The sequence below is a fragment of the Pomacea canaliculata genome, linkage group LG4 (assembly GCF_003073045.1).
Source record: "Pomacea canaliculata isolate SZHN2017 linkage group LG4, ASM307304v1, whole genome shotgun sequence".
NCBI classification, from domain to species: domain Eukaryota; kingdom Metazoa; phylum Mollusca; class Gastropoda; order Architaenioglossa; family Ampullariidae; genus Pomacea; species Pomacea canaliculata.
Genome location: NC_037593.1, coordinates 7,422,838 through 7,449,160, shown reverse-complemented (window position 1 = coordinate 7,449,160; position 26,323 = coordinate 7,422,838). Strand labels below are relative to the sequence as shown.

The window sequence follows — 26,323 nt, the reverse complement described above, 5'->3', positions numbered from 1 at the left end:
CGTGATGATAAAATAAGTTATCATTAGAATTTTTGAAGATTATTTTAAAATATATGAAAACTAAATTTTTGCAAGTTATTTCTATTTTAAAATAAAATTAAAAGTATATTGTGTGATCTCGCTCAGCGCACTGACTCATGGGTAAATTTAGATATGGCCGAGGGAATGGTCGGTCAGAAACCACGCATTACGCTCTGAAACAAGAATGGAAACAGAAACAAGCGTGAGTGTCTAAGACGCATAAGCCTGTGACAGATTTCTAATATTGGGTTTATTGTTTGTTAAATATTAATCAGAAATCTTATTAAACGCTCAACCTTTTTCTTTTCTTTCATTTTTATTTATCATGGATAGTGCATCGCTATGACATGAGATCTTTCGAGTCAGCCAAGGGGTCATCCTTACGTCCACGCGGTTTAGTCGTATACTGAGAAGCAATGACACCTTCATTGATTACCTAGGTTGATAGAATTATTCGTGTGAAATACATGTTGCATATACAAAGGTTAAATGTAAACAATATTAAAAAATAAACATATACATTGCTGAAATTTATTAAAGATGCAAAAGTTTTCGTTTTTAAGTACTGGGATGTTTACACACGCACATCAGTCTTTCTACATGTTCCTTTCCCATTTAATGCACTAGTGATGTTAATGCCTTTTTAAAAAACTTAAAATAGATGAAAGGTTTGAGTCCTTAAGCTCAGATAGCAACTTTTCATTATATTGAGTTTTGCTTTAATCATATATGAAGGTAATGACAGTAATCAGCTTTATTTGTCCCAGTGGGCAATTTGACATGGGAAGGTGCTATAGTACCAAAAAGTTAAAAATAAAAGTAGAACAAGTTCATTGCAAGGTGCAGCATTAAGATGTACATTAGCACGTGAAGGGAAGGCAAGTGACAATTATATATATATACTATAAAACAACAAAGTTGCCTCAAGAATAAACATGTGCGCACCTACAACATCACACACCACTGCCACTTCATCTGAGGTTGAACAGCTGGACTGCAGATGGCAAAAACAATTTCAGGTGTCTGTTACTTTTTTATGTTGGCATGGAATAACGTTTGCCTGAACTTAATAATACAAATTCTCTCGTTAGTACATGTTCAGGTATTGACAAAATGCACGAAGCTTTCCTTAATATTTGTTGATCACAGAAAGAAGCTAAATCCCTCTGTTAAACTACTAAAAACTACTTAAACTACTAAATCCCTCTGTCCAACACCGATTATCTTAGAACAGATGTGGACAATACTGTTCAGACTGTTCCTATCATGGACAGAGAGATTGTGAAACCAGCATACAAATGAAAAGGATAAAAGACTCAATAAATGACTGGTAGAAACGACCTAGGATTGCTTGACTAACTGAAAAACTATTGAGCTTACGAAGAAGGTACATTCTTTGTTGGCCACATTTAACAATGTATTTGATGTTTAGATTCCATTTGAGCTGCCAATCAAAAACAGTTCCCAGGTACCTGAAAGAGTTAACAGTTTTACCGTGTATCACACTGGGAACAACAAAATCCTTTTTGATTCTCCTGAAGTCTATTCTTTTATACAGACTATTTAATTAGTAGGATTGCTTAAATTTTAGATTGTTTTACTGTATTAGTCCATTATTTTGGAATTTGTATAAAACAGTCAAGCGAAATAAATCTAAAACCAAAGAGTAAAATAAATGGTGAAAGGTTGAACTTATACCTTGGAGCTGGATGAAGTGATACAAGGTGGGAAAGGTGAGGAGCCAACAGGGTGTTGTCTATCCTATTGGTCATGCGTTGCAAATAGTCTCCATCTGGCGCAGCAGATACCTTTTCCTTCCTTACATTGTTTGAACCATTATTTTCTGCTAGACTGGGAAAGTGACAAATATGCTGAATAAAGCAAAATATATCAAGCAAATAAAATTGCATATTTTATATACCTGCTTGTATACCTATATGGCTATATTTTGTACTTAACAGAGTGTTGGAGACTTTTCTGATTTATTGTCTGCTGCCTTGAATGAGTCCGGTATTACTGGAAATGATTTCGAAGATGACTTCAGCTTTGAATCATCAGGCATTGCATACAGTTCTGTGTCACAGCAAGTAAGAATGTTGACTTTTTCCTATAGTGAGAAGATTAAGCCAGTAGTATTCATTTTTATTATATTTTTGCAAGTAAACAACATTGCTTATTAAAAACCTTGCTAACATTCACAAGTTTTGGTTTTTTTTTGTTTGTCATTTTTATATATTTGGTTAAGGGTTGTTTCTTGTAGTATTGCATTTACAAGACATCAGTGTCACTGTTAAGATTTTGATAGATACCTTATCGTTTTGTCTTTTTTTAAATTTATATACTCAGTGTTAGCAGAAAAATTGCTGGAGAACAAAGCAACTCAGCCTGTCAGGCGCAGCCTCATTTTCCATGGAAAGATATTTTTGCCTTAACTTATTGTCTTTTTCTTTTTTTCTGTTATCATTTATTTTAGTAACAATTAAAGAAATATTGTAGTCTTTTTCTGATATTACTTTATGTAGAGGGAAAAAATATATTTAGCATTGGTAATGCGTAGTCACTGCTATTTTGTGAAAAGTGTAAGATTAGTAATGGGTTAAGTAGGGTTTAGTGCATAAATTGTTCCATCATTTTGTAAGATTGTTGTTGTGTCTGCAAGGTCCCATCTGGGCAGGTGATTCCAGCCATTCCTGCCTCACCAGCGTCCAATCTTACCAGCCAAGTCATCTCTGTTCGACCTTCAGGTGGACAGCTAGGCAACATAAGGCTGGTCACACCACCACATGCTGTGCCCACAAGACCACAGAATCTCCCCACTGTCAAGGTGGTTCAGGGTACTAATCCACAAGGATCTGGCACGCCAGTCACCAAAATAATCCGTCTGTCTACCCCCAATTCTCTTCTGCAAAGGACAGGTTCTACTGTGAGTGGAGTTCAACTTTCCAATGGAAACCCAGCTGTGATTAGGCAGGTAGTGGGCTCTGCTTTGCCAGGTGCTGCTGGGGGTGCTCGTCAGCCACAGATTTTCACCATCACTCGTGTTCCACAAACATCAGGTAGTGTCTCGCTGGGCAGCAAGAAGGTCATTTTAACAACTCAGGGGTCAGGCAATGCAGTGGCAGGGAATGGAAGTGGGACCACTCAAAAGATTGTGTTGGCCCAAAATGGTCATACTCTGTGCCCCATCAGGCCATCATCAAATGGGCAGCATCAAGTCATTGTTGCCAACATTAATGGCCAGCAAAAGATACTTCAGACCACTGCTGGGGGCACACGGATGCTTATCGGTGCCAATGGACAGCAGGTGGTGCGCGTGGCACCTCCTACAAAACCTGTGGCCACAACAACTGTCATTGCCAATGGGTTAGCTTCAGGTGAAAGTGCGGCAGGTCCACAACAGAGAAGCATCCTGCAGTCTGGCTCTGTCAGCAGTGTGAAGACTACATCCCTTCTGAGCAGCAACTCACCTGTGCATGTTGTGAGCAAAGCAGGACTTACCGGTGGGAAAATGATCTCAGCTGCTTTCTCCTCCGTGCACACTCTAGGTCTTCGCAATTCGTCCAGCAGTCCTTCCCTGGACAGCCACTCCCTTTTACCTAGTGGGTCTCCAGCTTTTGGTGGAAACATACCTACCATAGTGACACAAAAGACTGGGGTTGGCAGTGACAATTTGGGCCATTCATCTTTAAACAATTCTTACAGTGTGAATGTCCCAACCATTGTAACTCAACAGTTTGGCAGTGGCAGTGAGAGTTTTGTTTCAGCTAATGGGCCAAATGTTAAAGCCAATGTGTCTGGAAAGGAGTTGTCCCGCATTTGGTCTACTGGACACTTTCGAACGGTAAGGAGATATTTTGAGGGAGGTTTTGGTTGGGTTTTTTTATTCGGGGATTAGGGGTTGCAAATGATAAAAATGTGAGGATGTCACAAATCCCTATTCAACCAGAAGGCAGATGACATTGGGAGGGATTATTCCTTAGAAAGCGTCTTTTATCAGCTGAACAAAGCAGACAACATAATTGGCATGATTTTGCCACTATGTCACCATGGGTGTCAGTGATGTCAAGAATATAAAATTTTTTTATTATTTTTAAAAACCCTTTTTTTTCGCAATTCGTTGCACTTCTGTGATATGTTGGTGTTACTTTTACTGAAGCATTCAGACAATTTCTAAATCATAAAAACTATTAATGAAACCATTAGCATCCTTTGTTAGATTATTGCTGGATACTTTTTTTCTGTGACATATTTATCCCTTCTTATATATATATTAGCATCTGTACATTTCTTCTTTTTCCTGATAGCGTATGCATATTTATGCCTCTTTCATCTTAGTGGTGCTTTCTGTTTTCCTCTAAAATAAAAAAACAGGTACAGAATACTTGAAACTGTGGGATGCCTTTGTTTAACATGTGAGACTGGTTTATGCTTAGGTTGATACTCTGAAGTTGCAACATTTACAGGCCTCTCAGTTTCAAGATAATGAGGAGGAGGAAGTGGCTGAAGAGGTTGAGGAACTTGGTCATGCTGAAACTTATGCCGAGTATATGCCTAGCAAGTGTATGTGTTAATTTGGATTCTGATATATTGGGAAATTTTCAGTTTTAACTAGTTTCCTTCTCAGTGATAAAACTTTCAGGGCTGAAGCTATCTGAATCCATCATGAATTTTTAATGATAGGCTTGAGACAAGATGTTCATATAGGCTTGGCTGTGAAAGTTGTTGCATCTGTAATCTTTTGTTTGCTTTTAATGCATTTGATTATACTTTGACTTGCACTTTTGTCTCTTAAAGGCTAACCCAGGTGTAGAATTATTTTTGAGTGACTGTGTGTAGTTTGTTTTAAGATGATAAATCTCTGAATCTAAATGATAGTTTCATTTACACAATACAGGCTGTTAAGTTCATACCAGTAGGATTACTGCTGTGGCAACTCTTTGTGATCATTTGCATTGGCTGTACTTATTAGCCTTTACAAATTTCACAGGTCACACTCGTCAAGTGTATAAATACTGTAGTTAAAACTCATAATAAAAATCATAGTACCTATTACAAATTATGTAAATTGTAAATTTTTTGCTGTAATGTTTCTAATTTACTTGAGAAAATATATATATATTTTTTTTTTTTTGTACAGTGAAGATTGGTGAGAAGCATCCAGACCCAGTGGTTGAGACCAGCTCACTTTCAAGTGTAGAGCCTCCTGATGTACGATACCGGTTGTCAGTCCCAGAGAGTGTAATTGACAGTGGAGTGTTATCAGCATTACAACTTGAGTCGATCACATATGCATCACAACAGCATGAAACTATCCTGCCAAGTGGAGAACGTGCTGGTTATCTTATAGGTAATATACATTTCTGTGTGACATAATATTTAGGCATTGGGTACAACTGGCTGCTCTTGTAAGTATTCTTATCTATGATGCATCCTTAAGAGCTTTTTTGCACTGATTTTACACTGATTCTCAGATGGGCCTGAGACAAGGCTTTTTTTTTTTAACATATAAAACAAGCTGCTGTTAAATTTTGTATAGCTTGTGACTTTTACAAGACTAAAAAAAGTAAAAAAAATTGACATTTTTGATCCCCAAATTAAAATTTTCGGTGGATTGATTAGCTGTTGATTAGGTCTGCCCAGCATTAAATGCTATCTGTGAATACATTTTGTTTGTGCTTTCTATAAATTCAAGTTTAAAATTAACAAACCTTAACTCCATGTATGTTAGATTCTCTATTGTATATAGCACACGATGTATGGACATGCATGATGCCTTTCCTTGAGTGCTTGCCCTTTAAGGGCTTTTGAATAGTATTAACTAGCAGCACCTGGGCTGTCGCTGCTTAAATGTGACCACTCTTATGTCAGTGGGCATTGATCAGAGAGAAAAACTTAATAAACTGCTATCCACTCATCAGTATAAACGCTAAAATGCAGCCTTGTCTGGGATGAACCTTAGAGCTTCATATACTGATTTCATAGTGAATCTCAATGATAGGTCTGAGACAAAGTTGCTTGGTGGTGGGTTTGTTTTAGTTGCATAGTAAGATTAGATGGTTTTTGCCAGAAGCATGCTTCTCAAACTGTTGACTCATGTCATGTAACCCAGTAGATTCATTTTTATGAGTACATGATCAAATGTTATCTGTAAATTGTAAAAAAAAAAAAGAAATTTGCCACTGCCCATGTGTAGATCACAAGAAGACATGAATTGCCCCAAAACGCTTTGTATTCTCTAATATTTAGGGCTAGAAGAACAGCTATCTCCTTATAAATATCCTTGTCTATTCGGTTGTTAATCCACTAGACCCTGGTCATTTACTGTGTGATTATGACTGCTATTACATTAGCTGATTATATGGACTGATCAAAGGTCTCAAAACACTTGCAGATGCAATACTGCAGTTATGTTCGTGCAGCCTTATCTGTGAATATCTATATATTTTCTGGCGCAATGGATTGTAAGTAGAGGGCTTAAGATATGGGATATTCACTGAAAAATTGTATACTATATCATTGTATTTTATCCTAAGTTTCTGTTGCATCTGCAGGCAGTGACGGTTATAGTTCATATCCAACACTAGTGTATGGGAATAGGCTGTCTGCCCATGAATATATGTGTGTGTGTGTGAGTGTGAACTCAAATGCAGCCTTGTCTGTGATGAATCATTAGAGCTTTATTTACTGATTTCACAGTGATTCTCAATGATAGGCCTGAGACAAGGCTGGCGTAATATCAGAAAAGAGCTGCTGTGCAGTGCTGTACTTTTGATTTCACATGGATTTCCAGTGGTAGGCTTCAGAGAGGGCTATCTTGTTTTCTGACATAAAAAAGGAATCGGTTGCTTAACTACCTTTACAAAATGAAGAGTAAGATTTAACTCCGCTTTGACGCAACTGATTCAGCACTTGACGGGTAACGACTTCTGAAAATGATCAACACACTGGATGTATATTTTATCCTAAGCTTCTGCTGCATCTGTAGGCAGTGACAGTTATAGTTCATATCCAACACTAGTGTATGGGAATAGGCTGTCTGCCCATGAATAGATGTGTGTGAACTCAAATGCAGCCTTGTCTGTGATGAATCATTAGAGCTTTATTTACTGATTTCACAGTGATTCTCAATGATAGGCCTGAGACAAGGCTGGCGTAATATCAGAAAAGAGCTGCTGTGCAGTGCTGTACTTTTGATTTCACATGGATTTCCAGTGGTAGGCTTCAGAGAGTGCTATCTTGTTTTCTGACATAAAAAAAAAAGGAATCTGTTGCTCAACTACCTTTCAAAATGAAGAGTAAGATTTAACTCCGCTTTGACACAATATGACGGGTAACGACTTCTGAAAATGATTAACACACTGGATGTATATTGTGTCCTAAGCTTCTGTTGCATCTGCAGGCATTGACAGTTATAGTTCATATCCAACACTAGTGTATGGGAATAGGCTGTCCGCCCATGAATATATGTGTGTGTGTGTGAACTCAAATGCAGCCTTGTCTGTGATGAATCATTAGAGCTTTATTTACTGATTTCACAGTGATTCTCAATGATAGGCCTGAGACAAGGCTGGCGTAATATCAGAAAAGAGCTGCTGTGCAGTGCTGTACTTTTGATTTCACATGGATTTCCAGTGGTTGGCTTCAGAGAGGGCTATCTTGTTTTCTGACGTAAAAAAAAAGGAATCTGTTGCTCAACTACCTTTCAAAATGAAGAGTAAGATTTAACTCCGCTTTGACGCAATATGACGGGTAACGACTTCTGAAAATGATTAACACACTGGATGTATATTGTGTCCTAAGCTTCTGTTGCATCTGTTGGCAGTGACAGTTATAGTTCATACCCAACACTAGTGTATGGGAATAGGCTGTCTGCCCATGAATAGATGTGTGTGAACTCAAATGCAGCCTTGTCTGTGATGAATCATTAGAGCTTTATTTACTGATTTCACAGTGATTCTCAATGATAGGCCTGAGACAAGGCTGGCGTAATATCAGAAAAGAGCTGCTGTGCAGTGCTGTACTTTTGATTTCACATGGATTTCCAGTGGTAGGCTTCAGAGAGGGCTATCTTGTTTTCTGACATAAAAAAGGAATCGGTTGCTTAACTACCTTTACAAAATGAAGAGTAAGATTTAACTCCGCTTTGACGCAACTGATTCAGCACTTGACGGGTAACGACTTCTGAAAATGATTAACACACTGGATGTATATTTTATCCTAAGCTTCTGTTGCATGTGTAGGCAGTGACAGTTATAGTTCATATCCAACACTAGTGTATGGGAATAGGCTGTCTGCCCATGAATAGATGTGTGTGAACTCAAATGCAGCCTTGTCTGTGATGAATCATTAGAGCTTTATTTACTGATTTCACAGTGATTCTCAATGATAGGCCTGAGACAAGGCTGGCGTAATATCAGAAAAGAGCTGCTGTGCAGTGCTGTACTTTTGATTTCACATGGATTTCCAGTGGTAGGCTTCAGAGAGGGCTATCTTGTTTTCTGACATAAAAAAGGAATCTGTTGCTTAACTACCTTTACAAAATGAAGAGTAAGATTTAACTCCGCTTTGACGCAACTGATTCAGCACTTGACGGGTAACGACTTCTGAAAATGATCAACACACTGGATGTATATTTTATCCTAAGCTTCTGCTGCATCTGTTGGCAGTGACAGTTATAGTTCATATCCAACACTAGTGTATGGGAATAGGCTGTCCGCCCATGAATAGATGTGTGTGAACTCAAATGCAGCCTTGTCTGTGATGAATCATTAGAGCTTTATTTACTGATTTCACAGTGATTCTCAATGATAGGCCTGAGACAAGGCTGGCGTAATATCAGAAAAGAGCTGCTGTGCAGTGCTGTACTTTTGATTTCACATGGATTTCCAGTGGTAGGCTTCAGAGAGGGCTATCTTGTTTTCTGACGTAAAAAAAAAAGGTATCTGTTGCTCAACTACCTTTCAAAATGAAGAGTAAGATTTAACTCCGCTTTGACGCAATATGACGGGTAACGACTTCTGAAAATGATTAACACACTGGATGTATATTGTGTCCTAAGCTTCTGTTGCATCTGCAGGCATTGACAGTTATAGTTCATATCCAACACTAGTGTATGGGAATAGGCTGTCTGCCCATGAATAGATGTGTGTGAACTCAAATGCAGCCTTGTCTGTGATGAATCATTAGAGCTTTATTTACTGATTTCACAGTGATTCTCAATGATAGGCCTGAGACAAGGCTGTCTTGTAATATCGGGAAAAAAACATTCTGTTTGAATTTCTAAAGACAAAGATTTGATGACAGACAGTTGTTGCCATGTAACATGAAATAATGCAGGTTTTTCCTTTCAGTCTAGTTGATCTTTCTAGCGCTGTTTTAATTCTAGCAATGAATATGTTATCTTTCACTTTGTATTTTTTTGTAACTTTATGTTAAAACAGGACAGACATTTTATTAGAAAGGACAGGCAAACTTGCAGCCTTGCCTGAAATGTTGATGTGTCAGTGGACATTTATAGCTTTAGTTGATAGCCAGCACGATAGTATGTTAAAAAGAAATAATATAATAAAAGTGACGACTCTTTAATAAGCCTTGTCTCTGGTGACTGATTCCTCAGACTGATACTTATTTCATAATGATTTTCAAAGATAGGCCTTAGAAAAAAAATTTTTTTAGAAGTTGGTGGTTAAGAGTAAAGTGTTATGGTTTTGGCTAAAAATGTACATTTCTAACTAACTACTGACTGGTAACATGATCTGACAAGTCCCACCTCTGGTGTGAGCTGCACATTTGTGCTCAGCATGGATCAAATTCTAGCTGCCCTGGTAATGTTTAGATAGGAAGCATCATTCTTTACAGTCACATTATTTCTCAGCATAAGTAAAGGTGCATACTTCAAGCATTCATTGATACTACTTTTTTTTGTGCATTTTACAGGAAAGAAACTGCAGCATCTGTTTGTAGACCAAATAGCTTTTTTTTTTATATGTATACAGTTGGTCATTGGTGATTATTAATATTCAAGTTTTTGCTATCAGTTAAAACCTGTTGGCTTTTTATTTTGGCAGGTGATGGTGCTGGTGTAGGCAAGGGTCGAACAGTTGCTGGAATAATTTATGAAAATTATCTTTTGGGTAGAAAGCGTGCTCTCTGGTAAGTCCACTAAGAATTTAAAGCTGCTTTTATTTCTTGAAATAAGGAACTAAACAGAGAATAGTTTAACTGTTGAGGAAATGCATGAATATGCATCTAATAAATACCATCTTGGTCACTCATTGATTTCTTTAGATGTTTCTGCTCGTACAAATTATGAACCTGCTAGTACTGCATAAAGATTTTTTTGTTGACCTCATTGATGATGACAAATTTTGAGCCAAATACATGATTTTTCTCTGATCTGTAATGATAGGCCTTAGATGAGGTTCAAGAATTTGAATGAAATTTTCTGGAATGAATTGATTATAATTTTTTTGGAGCTTTACAAATGCAGCCAGTGGCTTGAATCTGACTAATGGCTGTTATTGTGGAGTTCTCAGGACTTATGTCTGTTGTTTGCACTAAACGTCTGGACATAACAAGGTTTTAAAATTTGATTGTTTTGTGCACAGGCTGAGTGTTTCAAATGATCTTCGAGTTGATGCAGAGCGAGATTTGCGAGACATCGGTGCTGGAAAAATTGAAGTCTATCCCCTGAACAAAGTAAGAATTGCAGGCACAATGCATTCACTACAGTTCTCTGTATTCCCCTTTTTTTCACTTAGGAAATTTCTGCACATCAGTTTATGAGTGGGCATTTTGATGAAATAAAGACCAGTAACTGATCACATTAATTTTTCGTCTTTGTAGTTCAAGTATGCAAAGATTTCATCCAAAGAGAATGGAAGTGTCAAAAAAGGTGTCATCTTTGCAACATATTCCTCACTGATTGGAGAGAGTCAGTCAGGTGGAAAATATCGTACCCGTTTAAAACAACTCCTGAAGTGGTGTGGAAAGGACTTTGATGGTGTTGTATCCTTTAATTCAAAAGATGGATTATTGTGAATTTTTTTTTCCCTCTTTCACCCCTGTGCATACCATTTTCATATGATATTCAAAATCCAACATTTGCATAACTTAGGCTAAGGCGGATATGATTCTTGTTCATTCAGATAGAGCAGTTTTGAAGTATAGATTTCAAATATTTTTAATGAGCATGAAGGGTTTGTTTCTGTGTATCATATCTGTAAATGAAAATTAAAATGGAGGACAGGTAAGTGGAGGGAACTCTAAACACAGTTGCATGACTCATTGACTTTTACAGCATCATTTTTTGAGAATATCATTTTAGTCATTAGAATAACTTTATTGAGTAGGAAATAGTTTTTAACAATTGAGGAAATACATTGGTTGATATATCGCTCATTGATTTCTTTAGATGTTTCTGTTTGTGTAATAACCATAATATATTTTTGTGGAAAGTAACACAGAAATATGTCAGCATTTTCTTCCCTTAAACGGTTAGTGATTCCCCAGTTATAAAACAATGGTTCATATTTTATTTGTAAGACCACTTGCAGAGCATTGGGATGTGACATAGGAAACTAGTAACAATCTTTCAGGTTATTTAAATTTGTAACTTTTATCAGTGCAGATTTCAAAGAAAAAAAAGCATTGTGTGACAGACTGTTCGTTTCTGAAATTATTTACCTTTTGTAACATTTTCTTGTTGGCCTTGACTTCAAAGATTGTGTTTGACGAGTGTCACAAAGCCAAAAATTTGTGTCCGACGGGATCCAGTAAACCTACCAAAACAGGGCAGACAGTATTAGAACTTCAGAATCGACTGCCAAAAGCTCGTGTTATCTATGCCAGTGCCACTGGTGCTTCTGAGCCAAAAAACATGGCATATATGACACGCCTTGGTCTCTGGGGTCCTGGCACACCCTTCAAGGAGTTTAATGACTTCATTCAGGCTGTGGAACGTAGGTATGCGTCTTTTCTCATTGCCATGCCATCGTGGACTTGTTTGTTGCCAGAAAATTCCATGTCGTACTTTAATCATGTATCCAGTATTTAGAATGCAGCAGACAGAAAAAAACGGTCTTAAATCATTGCATATACTACTGTTCTCTTGCTGACAAAGTTTGATTTTATACGTTTTCAGGAATGAATTAATGGTTAGGAAGAAATCCTTTTTTCCTTTTAATGGTGAGATGGATGTTGGTGGCTGGGGACAAATTTATCAGAATTAAAAGATCCGATGGTACCTTGTGTGCAGGGGAGTTGGTGCCATGGAGTTGGTTGCTATGGACATGAAGCTCCGGGGCATGTACATTGCACGCCAGCTTAGTTTCCAGGGAGTTACATTTCGCATTGAAGAGATTCCACTGGACTCTGAATTTAAGAAAGTGTATGATGATGCGGCCGAGTTGGTGAGTGTCGAAGAGTGTGATCTAACCCTCTGCTTGTCAAGTGACCATTTTTTAAAGTATTCCTGAGAAAACCCATCTTTGTGGGACATTATGTTTGGTGATGTGAGCTGTTACCTGTATACCTTTGGTTTGATGTTTTTGCTAGTTGGTGTTTTTTGTTTGGTTTTTTAAAGTAAACTGAAAAATGTCTCACTTACAGTGTCTCAAGCACATACAATGTTTGTATTGACAGTGGATGGAGGCAAGAGCCATGTTTCAAAAAGCTGCAGATTTAATTCAAGCCGAGCATCGCATGCGAAAGTCAATGTGGGGACAGTTTTGGTCTGCTCATCAGCGGTTTTTCAAATACCTTTGCATCTCTGCTAAAGTCCCACATTGTGTGGCATTAGTTCGGGAAGCTGTCAAGGCAGGAAAGGTAATGTCTCTGGCTTGGATATAGACTTGGTAAAGAGTGGTGGAGTTGTTCTGCAGTCATGGCATTAATACCATGTCTTTGTTCATGAAATTTCATTATTTTTCACAGGGTACTTGACAAAAATGATGCATCCCCTCTCCTAGTCCTGACTTTGTGAAAGTATCAAACTTCAACATAAACTTTGTCATAGGGTATATTCTCTGCCATTGGCATAATCTTTAATGGTGGTTTTTCAGTTTTTTAAAAAAAAATATTTTAAGCTATTTCTATTTTTCTCCCTTTTCTTGGTGTACAGCTCAGAGACAAGGTGTTTAAAATTACATTCATTTTATTTGTTTTTTGTAAAAGGGATAAATAAGTCATGTCTTGCATATAAGAAAAGGAATAACCGTAGAATAAAATAGTTTATTAGGTATCTGATTTCCTACTCTCCCCACCCACCCCTTTTTTTATATTTTTTTTTTTTGGGGGGGGGGGGACTAAACCCGATAGTTTATTCTTTTAAGAAATATTTCTTTTTGCATTATTTTAATTTGCAAGGTAAATGAGATCAGTATTTTTAATTGGAAAAACTTTAAAGGCCATATTGGTAGCATATATTGCTATTACTATTAATATTACATTTTAAATACTGGCTTGAATAGAAATCTATTCTAGTGGGCTGTTCATTGAGGAAGGAAGGTTGTAGACAAAGCTGAAAGAAAGTCACCTCTGTTGCAGTGTGTTGTTATTGGCCTGCAGTCAACAGGGGAGGCAAGGACTCTGGAGCAGGTGGAGGAGATGGGAGGAGAGTTGAATGACTTTGTGTCCACAGCTAAGTAAGATTGTAATTCTCTCATTGATTATGTTTCAGCTAATTGAGATGGGAATGTTTCATTTTCCCACTTTTTGATTTTGTAGTTTATTGTTGCCATGCATACCAGGAGTCATTTTAAAACAGCAACTGAAAGACTTATTTAAGTGCAGAATTATTCCAACTAGTAGGTTAAATTTATTTTTATGTGCTTGTTACCGAAATTTGAGAGAAAAAATAGTCTGTACCATATACAAGATCCAGCATTTTCTGGGGCTGAAAAGATGTCACAAAGTTGGTTCATTGGGCATTGTTTATTAAGAATATACCCAAAAAGAAGCTGCAGCCTTCATTACATTGAATTCAGATCAATCATCTTGTGAATGTCTGGAAAAAAATTTACAATACATTTTTGTAAAACTAGTCCTGTAGTCTTTAGGATAGCCTTTAAAGGTATTAAGCTTCTGTACTTTTAGATAGCCTTGCCAAAAACAGCAGCTGTTGGCCAAAGTACATTCTTTTGAACTAATGCTCTTCGTGTAGGTTATCAAACTCCAGCATTAAACCAAGTTGAACCTTCATTCCCAAAGTGACTAAAACTATTCCTTTTTCTGTTCTCAGAGGTGTTTTTCAAACATTGGTGGAGAAACACTTTCCTGCCCCAGATCGTCGCAAGGCATTTGACATGTTAGGGCTCAGCAACTATGCTCAGCGTGACAATGCTGAAAGCCTTGATGGCGCAGGATTTAAAAGGAAAAGAGGTCAGTTCTGTGTCTTGGTAATCCAATATATATTCTGCACAACTACAATAATCTTTTGGTGATAAAAGGGTTAGAATTTGTTTGTTATGGTATCTGTCACATTCATATTAATGCATTAATCAATAAATCAAAAATCACTAGAAAAAGAAACAATACATTTAGAGAGGAAACTCTTTGCCACCGATAACACAAATTGCTTAGATAAGCAGGAAAAGGTTTCATGACTGCATTTCAACCAAGTAGGTTTTAGGTTTATTTCTTTTTTAATTTAATTACAAAACAAATTTAAAACAGGCAGAAAAGTGTTGTAGGACACTACAGATAAGAGTCTTTAAAGTGTTTTTGTCTCTCAAACAGAAAGTGATACTCCAGCAACAAAGCGCCAGAAAGTTCAAAGCAGTGACTCCAGCGATTCCAGCTCCTCAGCTTCAGAAGCTAGCGACTTTGACTTGAGTGCAAATTCTGACTCTGACAGTGATGATAATCATAATCCTTTTGGTCATGGTGGTTCTGATAGTGATGACGGTGAGTTACTAGCTTAAAAACTTTTGTTGATTCTTTGGTGGTTTGATTGTGCATAACTATTCTTAAATAAAACGGAATTTGATTTTGTAGCTGATTAATGAGGTGGTGTATTTTTTTAACCCATCCTTTATTCTTGGCTTTGTTTCCTGGTTCTGATATTTATGCTTGTTATTTATAATTATTTTTAAAGATCCATGGTTGAAGAAATCCAAAAAGAAGACTAAACCTCCAAAAAAGAAGAAAGAAAAGAAGAAAAAAGTGAAAAAGTCATCTTCAGATGAAGAAGATAATCAACTTGACAAGGCTCTGGCAGCTGCTGGTCTCTTAAAAAAAAGCAATTCATATGCTGGCTTCAGTGAAAAACTAAATGGAAGTTCTTCTAATGAGCCTACCAATGGTAAATATGATTGCATTTGATCAATTCTGACTCTAGGGGAGTAGTCTAATGAATTCTGGCACTAGGGAAGCAGTCTTGAGGAAGTGTAGCACTGGGGAAGCAGCATATAGTATCTGCAGTAGTTAAGGAGAAGATGAGGAGGGGAACATATATGTTTTAGGTCAAGCCAACAGCTAAGGTGAAAAAAACGTACTTGTTTTTAGTTTAGAACATGCCTCCATTGTCAGATAGCTTTAAAGTGCATTTTTTTGTTTTCAAGGTATGGATGTGTGGGAAAAGGCATTTTCTATGAAGTCTGAACTTCTAAACCTGATCGAACGCCTTGGTGAGAGGCTGCCACCTAACACATTGGACCAGCTGATTGATGAACTTGGTGGCCCAGACAATGTTGCAGAGGTTTGTTGCAGCTTAAGGTTATAAGTTACAGGTGGCCTAGTTGGAATAACTTTTAAGCTGAAGGAAAATAATTTTTTGTGGGGTGAGGGTAAGCACATCAAGTTGCACGGAAATATCTAAAGGATTTGGGTTGGTAAATACCTGCAAAATAACATTTTATCTAGTTAGATGTTTATTGGGACTTTGTGAACAGTTTCTGTACATTGTAGAGGTGGGTGATTTGTAACCAATAATTTTTTTTTTTTTGAGTAATGTCCAAAGAAGTGATAGATCTAACATCAATTCTTTTTAAATGCACTAAAGCATTGCAATGTACATTCCCTGGTAACTCAAGGCATGAACTGATGTGAAACTGCAAGTTGGGTTGTTTTTTTAACTAATAAAAGAAAAATGTTTCGAATGTAGATGACAGGTCGAAAGGGACGAGTTGTTCAAGGAGATGATGGCATTCAGTATGAATCTCGTAGCGAGGCTGACGTTCCTCTGGAAATTCTTAACCTTACAGAGAAACAACGATTCATGGATGGTGAGAAGGTAAGCATCAGTATTGTGGTTAAGAGAATTGGTAAGGAAGGGAGTGGGGAATGTTAAGGCTAACTTTGCATTTTTATCCCTTTTTTTTTTTTTTTTTAAACCACATAATATCCAGTTTGCAGAAAAATTGCTGCACCTTATGACTGAAATAAATCTGCTGAAATAAAATAGAAGATGAAAAAAAAATAGAATAAGATCAGAGCTGACATTGTAAATGTTGAAGTTTTCAGATAGTGATAGAGTAGAAACAGAGGGCAGCTTAGAGTTGTTTGAAACATGCCAGTTCTTGTTGCCCATTAATGCAGAGAAATTGCCAGATGATTAGTGACATAGAAGTTCATTCAACTTCATCTCGTTGTCTGCCTTAATGTGGTTTTGTAGCTGCCATAGCTGAAAGCTGATGTTTGTGTTTCAGAACATTGCCATAATATCTGAGGCTGCTAGCTCTGGTATCTCACTTCAAGCTGATCGTAGAGCTGTTAACCAGCGTAGGCGTGTTCACGTCACCCTTGAGCTGCCATGGAGCGCAGACCGTGCCATACAGCAGTTTGGTGAGCTCTCATTTGTTATGCAGTTTTTTTTATTTTAAAAAAAAGTGCTTTCTCTACTGGCTGCTGGCCATACAAAGCATTGCTGCATGAGTCATGATCTTGTTATTGTCTTGTTTACAGGGCGAACACACAGATCTAACCAAGTGAGTGCCCCAGAATATGTTTTCCTGATTTCGGAGCTTGCTGGCGAGCGCCGTTTTGCAGCAACTGTTGCAAAGCGTCTGGAAAGTCTGGTATGTATCAGAGGAGCTAATAAATTAGCATTTAAAAGTTGCTAGGCTTTTTATTACCGAATCCATGAAGGACAGACTAGAAGTCATCTGTACCTTGATGGTTTTCATTAACTGTACATAGTGCAGAGTTGGAATGCTGTACTTCATAGATGTTCATTTTTCAGTTTGCTGTTTAAAAATTATTCCATGTGATAAAATATGGCACAGTTGATAGCCTCGCTTTTCTAGGTTATGGATCTCTGTAAATTCCAAAGCGTTGAAATACACAATAGAATAAGGGAGAGATCATAGCTGTTTCTGGCTACCAATACAAATGGGGTTTATTTGTGTTCAGGGGGCCTTGACTCATGGTGATAGGAGAGCCACTGAGAGCCGTGATCTTAGTCGCTTCAACATTGATAATAAATATGGACGAGCAGCGCTCGATTCTGTCATGAAATCGGTCCTCAACCTCAATGTAGATCAGCCTCTCGTGGCACCTCCAGCATCTTACAAAGGCAACTTTTTGCAAGGTCAGTTAAACATTCAGTGCTGTCATCATCAAAAGGATGTTTATGAGTGTGTGTCCTCATTATATTTGCTTGAAAGAAAAAAAATCTGTTGCTCATCTTTAAAAATTGTTCATTGCCCTTTACTATTTTGAATGCTTAAGAAATCTTGAGGTGCATATTGCGGGATGTATTTGTTTCCTGTTTGTTATTGCAGACGTGAAGCAGTGTCTCGAAGGTGTGGGTCTGATCAGCACCGATGAACGCACGGGTATCACAGTTCTTGAAAAGGGTGTGTTATTGCAGTTTCTGTCGCAGTAAATAATATGTTAATAACTTAGTCTCGAGGTGTGTTATTTATCACTAATTTGTTTTCTTCTGCATGTTTTCAGCAGTTGTTTTTTTTTTTTTTTTTTTTTTAATATGTCCTATTACCATATGAGCAGAGATTTTTAAAAATTAATTTTAGACAAAGTGATCACTGTCTATCATCTCAAATGGTGGCTGTGATATTTTCAGATTACAACAACATCAGTAAGTTCCTAAACAGACTACTGGGCTTGCCAACTACTGTTCAAAATGCAATGTTTGACTACTTTAACACAAATCTGACAGCCATTATCTTGGAAGCAAAACGCAGTGGACGCTGGGACATGGGAATTTTGGGTAAGTTTGCTGACATTTTCCTTTGATTTTAATTGAAAATGAGAAGTGATCAGCAGATTCTGCATCTTGTTTCTTTATATTAATATTTAGAAAAATCAAGTAATTTACTTGTAGTTAGAAACTAAGCACTGATCAGATCGTCCAGTGAAAGCATTTTAGAGGTGCATATTCTACTGGCTATGCTGCAATGCTGCATTTAAAGGATGGAGGGGGGACAGTTAATAAAGCTCAGTTATTCATTCAGAGGCGACATTGGTGAGAGGATAGAGAAACTACTACAAGAACAAGCTTTGTCTTTTAAAATTAGGAAATTCTTTCTGACAGAAGCTCAGATAGATGGTTAGCCTAGTTTAGCTGGTGAGATAAGTCTGACAGCAATTGCATATCTCCAAGCTATGGAAAATTTCTCTGTCTTTAATGTTTTAGTATTTAAAAGAAACTAGTTTAGGGTTAAATCACTTGCAAGCTTATTTTTTTAGCCTGAAGATATATTTAAACAGCATTACTGAGCTTATGACTTTTTGCAGACTTGGGGTCTGGACAGGAACAGGTGAAGCGGATGGAGACACGAGTTTTTGTGGGCAATACAGCTACCAACACAGCCAAGACAGAACTCGCTGCTGTAAGCAATTTGAAACACTTATGTGACCGTTGCTTACTTCTTGATAACAAGTGGTGGGCAGTATTATGCAGTAAATAACTCTGGCAGTGTGGTGAGGGCCACTGTAACTAGCCACAACTTGTTTTGGTGGCACTCATTGTGCCAAAGTTTAGCCATATTAGAAAAATTCACAGCACTTTCTACAGTAGGCATGACCATCAAAGTTGTTGAAGATATCTGATGTCAGTCATGTCAGAGGATAGCTAGAAGACGTGCAAGCATTTATCCTTATTTCACCCTATATATTTATGGGATAAAGCATGGGTCTCTTTTACCTTTGTGAATACACTGTCTATTCGCTGGGTTCTCCCCTGTACTGTTGTTTCTTCGCATATGTTTATCGCAGTTTCTTTCTATACATCAAATACTGTGCAACATGATTTTAATTAAACCTTTCTTTTGCTCTCCCTCGTTGGCTCTATCAAAAATTTGGCAAAAACATTTAGACTTTTCTTGTTTTGCATGTGCAAAAGGTACAAGTTGAGAGGGGTATGTCTTGGACATCTGCCATGGAGCTATGGCAGCGCTGTAAAACATTGGAAGAAGGTTTCTACAATTCACTACAGGTAAAGAAAACTACAAAATAAAGTTCAGTGGGAAAGGATTATGTATTCTGCATGGGTATCAGTTTTTATTTTTTAATTTGAGAACACCCAGAGTGCTTGAAATATTATGCATCCACAATGTAACACAGAAGACAAAGAAGGGGTGGTGTAACATTACTCAAATAGATGTGTTTTATTTTTTTCATGTCAGGAACGAAATTGCAAGCACACTTCAATTTTGATCGTGCTACAAGGCAAGAACAAGAAAAAAGACAAAGTGTACAATGTATATCGGCCAAACACAGGGCTGCAGTCAAGAGTAGAAACTCTGGAAGAAATAAAGAAAAAGTACAAGCGAGTAAGTCTTTTAGAAAAGCATGATGATGCAATCCTTTAGAAAACTAAGATGGACTTTGAAAATCAGTATCTAGACTACTGGCATTTACTTGATTATTTCAACATTAATTGCAGTTTTAGAGTTACCATTTTTACACTCAAGTGAATGTTTTGCTTTATGCATTTGCAGGTAGTCCCAGATGAAGCGCGGTCCTCGTGGGAAGATCAATATTTTGCTTCTGCTCATGTCTGCATCCATGCCTACTGGTAAAAAAAATTTGATTTGGATGGGATGTGTTTAGATTTGTTAATATTTTGTCTTGGTAAAAAATTAAAAACAGGTTTCTCGTGTTTATTTGAGCAAGTAAACATTGTCACTTTATAAAAGAGAAAGTAAAGTAATAAGTGACGGCGAATGCATGCAACTTTAATGTTCAATGCAGGAATGGTCATTGCAAAAAGACAAGTCTTGGACTGAATTGTGAAATTGGGTTACGCACACGTCAGTACCACGTTCTGTCAGGCTCGGTGCTGTCTGTCTGGAGTCGTGTCGAGAGTGTTTTGACTTCATTGCCAGGTGGCACAGCCTCCAAAATGCAGATCATTCGTCTGCGTACTGATGATGGGCAGAGGATTATTGGTAAGAGCCCTGTTGAGTTGGAGTGACACTAAAATTTTGAATCCAGTGTGGGGTTAACAGGCTAATGTAAAAGTAGCTGGGCATACTTTCTATCCGTCTACAACCACATCGAGCATAGGTCTTTTAAGCTAATGCAAATGATGATCTTGTTATTAACCAGCCAGTGTATTCATGGGAATGCTGATGATGATAATCTAAGGTCTTCTTAACCTGACATGTTGAATATGTGATCATTCTGGGCATGTCATTTATATGGCCATCATGCAGATATTTGCCAGTCACATGTGTCGAATGAAGGAAATCTTGTAAGAAATATTAAGATGAGAATTGTGTTTGTAGAAAGAATATTCATAAGTACATAATGCAGGAATTTTAAGATTTTTAAATTTGTTGAATTGCCATTTGAACTATAAGTAGCAAACTGTCACTCCAAAATGTTTCTGTGTTCAGGGAGCCTTATTCCGCCCAACTGTGTCCAGCCTCTCTCCAACGTTTTATCACAAGATTCTGCTCGCACCTACACAGAAAAACACCATCAGTCTCTAGATGCAGCAGTAAACGGCTTAAGGGGGCTGGCCCCTACAGCTGCCACACACCGCAGCAAGATTGCTGCTGAGGCTGTCAAAGCCAGTGCCATGACTAGCATGCAGTCTGTCACCTCTTCTGAAGTGAAAGAAGCCAAGGAGGCTATAGAGAGCAAGACTTCTCCTCAGGAGCCCGTCTTGAGCATGCCAGTCTTTGACTTCTTGTGATCTTTCTGAAGGGATTAGGCTGTAGCAGACATCTTTATTTTGTGCTTGGTAAACCGTTTCATATGGTTTGATGTGTGATATGAAAAACTGATGCCAAATATCAGGGCTTTTTCTTTCGTTTTTTACAATGGAGAAATTGAATAGCTTGAAGTGTGGAGAAACTAAAATATTAAAGGAAACTTGTATATTGATTTCATCATATTGATGAGAAGGGTTTGTGGACCAAACTCAGCTTTCAAGGAGCACAAGGGAATTTCATCTTGCTCCCATCTTGGAAGATGTAACTACCCACAAAGACTCCTTCCCATATTGGAAACATTTTCATTATTGCCTGGCTTGCACCTTCAGAAGCCTGGAGTACTGTGCCGGATGACAAATGTGCAGAAGCAACCAGCACTCCATGTGACCTGCAGCTAATTGGTGTCATCTCAGGAACTACACCATGCTAAATTTAGCAATATGACAAAGAGAAAAGTGTGTGCACCTTTAAGACTTCTCCCAGGTAGAAGCTATGCACTTGACAGATCGCAGGCCCCCTGGTTATGTAGCCAGGTTGAGAGCACTTTTTTTACTTTTTGTTTATTTTTGTGTATGACTGACTATATACCACTCTGTGATCAACCAGCTCATAGTGTTTTGAAGACAACGTTACAAGAGGAGCCAAAACTGATTGCATCTATTCCCCTTCCCCTCAGCTTTCTACCTGTTAGACATGAGAAATTCTTATGTCATCCCATCATGTTGTGAGTAACTGAATTACCAAAAACAACTATTCATCAGTTTAGAATTTCCTTCCTTCACTATGTGTGAACCCAACTGTGACTTTGTGAATACAAGATTTCACGATATTTGGGAGAAAAAAGGCAACTTGCAGATTAAGACTTCTTGCTAAGAATACCAAGATTTCTTGCTGGACCAGTGCCACAGACAGCTTGCCTCAAAGATATAATGGTAGTATGTTGATGTGGAAAGTACAAGTTTGTTCACAGCATGAATGTTTATGCCAGGTTCAGCATTTCATGTCTCTTTAGGTTGGGGATGGGTGGGTGTGTGCATTCATCTTTATATATATTTTTTGTGGGCAAGTGTATGCATGCTTTGTGATAGCATTCTTTCACTTTCTCTTGGGGGCCACCAAATGACTGTTATTTAAACAGTTACGGCCTAGTTATTACGACTTGGCATTGTGTTTTCTAGAAGTTGGTGAAGAGCTGCTATGATAGCCTTTTTTTTTTTTTTTTTTTTTTAAAATGACTTCCAAGTTTATCAACTCGGTTATTTATGTAGTTTAGTTTAGTCCTTGTTACTCCTCAAGGAGCATAGGGCTGCAATTATTCGTGTAACAGCACGGAAATTTTCATCAATTTGAAAATACTCTTCTTTCATTTCCAAGAAGTAGACAGTAAAAATTGTAATGCTACATCTTGTCAGGTGTTCATGTTTCCAGGTGATATTTCTAAGCATCTCATTCGAGCTTCAGTCTCATCCTGACCCAGAGATTAACGAATGTATGCTGTACCATATATCCTTTATTTCATAATTCATCTGCTGCTGTATTTAGAACTTGACAATCATTTCAGAATTGTTTGGCTCATTTAAAATTACACATAAAGTTTGAAGATGTAGAACATGATAATAAGAGAAATACATGAAGATATCCAAATGACAGATAGTATGCCATGCGAAATCCGTTATCTGACAGGATGGGCTGTTCTTACACACTTTTCCAGCCCATGACTTTTCCATCTTTGTATCAAGCATTTTCAGTGCCCATTTATTTATTTATCAGGTGTGGTTTGACCTGTTTTCTCTTTCCATCAGCTTTTTCTCAATAGCCGGGCAGTCCAGTGAGGGTTAGCTCTCCTGAGTTCAGCTCTCATCTCGGACATGCTGTTCTTTCTCTACATGTGGCATCTGTTTACAGGGTTGACTTGTCATAATACAGCCTCAGCATAAAACACCAATTCCCACCACTACCACCCTCTCACTCTCCTGTAGCCATAATTCTAGAGAAATAATGTGCAAACCTGTTGCCCTGCTATTTTAGTGATATTAATATAATCATGCCCTGTCAAAGTGAGGCATGCCAAGTGAAATTTACTGTTAGGTGCATTACATTTTTTATTTCATGCAGTTTTCTCTTTTTCACCTTCCTCTTTTCTTTTCTTGCTCTGTGCTGGAGCACTTTAACAAAGTTGGGATTGGGAGAGGGGACTCATTATTTCTGTCAAGTACCCTGTGATGAGTAATGAAATGTCATGAACACAGAGATAATGTTATGACTGCATAACATCATCTGTGCATTTGTTGCTTAGTAAACCTTGAACAAAGATTGATATGTGATGCTAACATGGGCACAGATGCCCATCTTCCACCATTCCTGCTTGTACAGCTCTGTGAATTCCATTGTTGTGGTTTTTATGCATGTGTGCATGTTTGATCAGTTATTTTTTGAAGGAAACGTATATAGTGTAAAAAAAAATAAATTTGACCACATTTTCACCTTTGAGGATCACATTTTACAGACAGTAAGTTGTTCTTTGTGTGCTTTTGTAGAAATAGAAACTTGACATTTTTTAATTATTTGTTTTTGTGGAAAGTTGATTCAGTTGCTGATAATCTTAACAGTTATGTGATGCAGCGTGACCAACAGGAATGTAAAATGAACAGATTCAAGTGCCTGTTATGCATAAAGCATTAGGCACCCTGTGGAGTCTGATGTTGCAGCTAGTACTTTATTTTTAGAAACTTTGAGTCAGGGGTAAGAGAAAGTGAATCAGATTTTTTTTTTTTTTTTTTTTTTTTTTGCAAGCTTAGGCATAAGTATGCTATTTCAAAAACATTAATGCCTATTTCATTAAGTGCACTTAACATTGTACTTTTATGTAAGGCACTTTTATTAAATCTGCATCAGAATTGAATAACATTGTCAGCAGAGGGCATGCTAGACAAGATTTGGAACTATCAGATTTGCTACCAGATACAAGTGTACAGGCCCTTGTAGTTCCTGTCTTGATGTAAGGATGTGAGACCTAGATTCTGCTTGGTGATGGGGTAGTAGGGGGGATCGAGGCGTTTCAAACAAAGCAGTACTGTCAGGTGTCAATTAAATCTGTCCTTTTTGTTTGTTTGGGGGGGGTGGGAGGGATTGCCTTATACTTGCCTGCTGTTCCCTTCTTGGCCACATGCCAATTGCAGTATTTTCATTAGAAGTGTGTGCTATTTGTGGCCAAAAGGAGACTGCAGAATTCTGGAAATGCTATTTTTGTCAAAAGTGTGCACTTGGTTCATTTTTTGTTTCTGTGTTAGGAATGATGACCCATGTCACAATTGTAACTTGCCCATTGCAAAATATTATCAGACATCATACAGTGAGAGAGATGGTGTGGAAGGCTGTGAAATGGAAGACAAAGTGCTCTGTAATGTATTCTGTTACTCGGAGAACATAAGTGTTCAGCAGAAAGGACAGAGTCCATTATTGGTGCTATTTGTATATTTATCTGCAAGATGTACAGAAGATGAATTTGTTAACTAGGAAAGGTGTTAGTAGTTTTAGGGGTTGGTTTTTTTTTTAGTTTGGGTTGGGGGTGAAATGTGTATTTGCCCACATTTACAGTTGCAGAAAAGACATTTTAAAATGGTTTGTACTCATTTAAGATAGCATAATATTCACAGCAAATTTATACTTGACCTATTCAGGTCTTTTATGTGTACAGTCAGTGTCTTGTGGTAGGTACTCCAGGACAGTTATTTATTTCACATTAGCTGTAAATCCATTTGGATGATATTGCTTTGCTTTTTTGCAAACCGAAGATGGTGCAGGGTTGGATCATTTCCTTAATGTACTACATTGTCTGTTTTGTCATCTGCCAGTATGAAGGAAATTCAGTGTTCTTCAAACATTTTTGTAGTCCATTACAATTTTCATTGACTGCAGTTTGGCAGCAAGCTGTTTCAGAGCCATATGAAAATTAAAAGCATGTTCTTTGAGACTGCTCTGCCTGTTTATTGTAGCAGGTTACAATCATGTAGAATTACTCGAATACCCATAACCTTAAAATCAAGAGTTCAGCATAGAATGTTTTTTCGTGTTTCTTTATTCAGCTACCTTTCAAATGCTGCAGTTTGTAGTTTTGGGGTCCTTTGGGTTTGTCTTCAGTAGTTCAAAATATTAGTTTGTCAGATCCCAAAAAAGTGTTGTACATCTTGAATTCTGGAAATTGTAGTGCAGTCTTGTTCACATCTGTACATAGTGATTGCTCAAATTATGTTCTGTCACCATTCATAAATCTTGTGTCAGACCTTGTTGCGGGTCCTTTCTATCATAATTGGATGCATGATAAATATTTGACCTTGTTCCTTTAACATTGTCTTTCACCCTGAACTCAGGGCAACTATTAGCATGTTACACATTCTAGGCTGTAAGCAATGGTACTTAAACTTTAGTATGAATGGAATAGTATTTTAGTTCAAAGTTGCCTCTTCCCTTGCTGCTGCCCTAATTTGTAGATTTTTTTCCCCATCCTTAAGTCCCCACCCAAAAAAAAATTGTTGTGGCAACTAAAAGGTATGTTTTGTACAAAACTGGAATGAGTGGATCAAGAAGAATGGTAAGTGATTGTTGGTAGATGTTTGCACCATTGTTTTTTTGTTTTTTTATGAAAGTGTTTATTATTGGTTGCACGAATTGCTTTGAAAGAGGTGGATAAAGCAAGCTTGAGCACATGGTTGTTTCACAAACGAATGAAGTGTAATAAAATTTTGTGCAAAGAGGAATAAAATGCTCACTGATGCATTTGTGTGATGTGTTCCTTTAACATCATGCTCGGGCAGTTTACCTTACAGTTCAGTTAACCTAGGTGGGAGATGGTTCACCAGTGATGTATTTAGTGCATACACCACTGAATGGACTCATGTAGGTGTATGGTATTGCGGACATACATCACCAGATGACCTGTATAATAAATAGCATGTGAAGTGGGTGACAAAATATAGACTGACATTAAACATACATCCACCCAAATCTCAAACCACCGAAAGATTCATGTAAACAAGCATAGTACAAACTGGATAACATCATCCTTAAAATGCAGTAAAAAACAAAACAAACTTTGCCATAAACTGATAAGACTGCTAACCTAGAATAACCACAAAATCATTTGCAATATACTCTGTCCATCTCAACCATCAAAATTCTCA

At 37.5% G+C, this 26,323-nt stretch overlaps 1 protein-coding gene across 2 annotated transcripts; it reads left to right on the top strand.

The window, feature by feature from the left end:
- Positions 1-141: 141 nt before the first annotated feature.
- LOC112562697 (protein strawberry notch homolog 1-like) lies at positions 142-25,919 on the top strand. 2 transcript variants are annotated; one of them, XM_025236111.1, is made up of 28 exons: positions 142-223; positions 1,983-2,108; positions 2,681-3,862; positions 4,485-4,581; positions 5,159-5,368; positions 10,089-10,173; positions 10,629-10,719; positions 10,867-11,028; positions 11,744-11,985; positions 12,278-12,431; positions 12,664-12,846; positions 13,567-13,664; positions 14,261-14,400; positions 14,758-14,925; positions 15,116-15,322; positions 15,582-15,718; positions 16,124-16,252; positions 16,668-16,803; positions 16,924-17,036; positions 17,371-17,548; positions 17,742-17,816; positions 18,044-18,190; positions 18,718-18,812; positions 19,325-19,417; positions 19,608-19,754; positions 19,923-19,999; positions 20,176-20,372; positions 20,823-25,919. In XM_025236111.1, the coding sequence occupies exons 1-28, from the start codon at positions 206-208 to the stop codon at positions 21,122-21,124; spliced, it is 4,989 nt and encodes a 1,662-aa protein (XP_025091896.1). In that variant the 5' UTR covers positions 142-205; the 3' UTR covers positions 21,125-25,919. The 2 variants fall into 2 exon arrangements, with proteins under 2 accessions (XP_025091896.1, XP_025091895.1); XM_025236110.1 differs by having other exon boundaries at positions 4,455-4,581.
- The last annotated feature ends 404 nt before the right edge of the window (positions 25,920-26,323 follow it).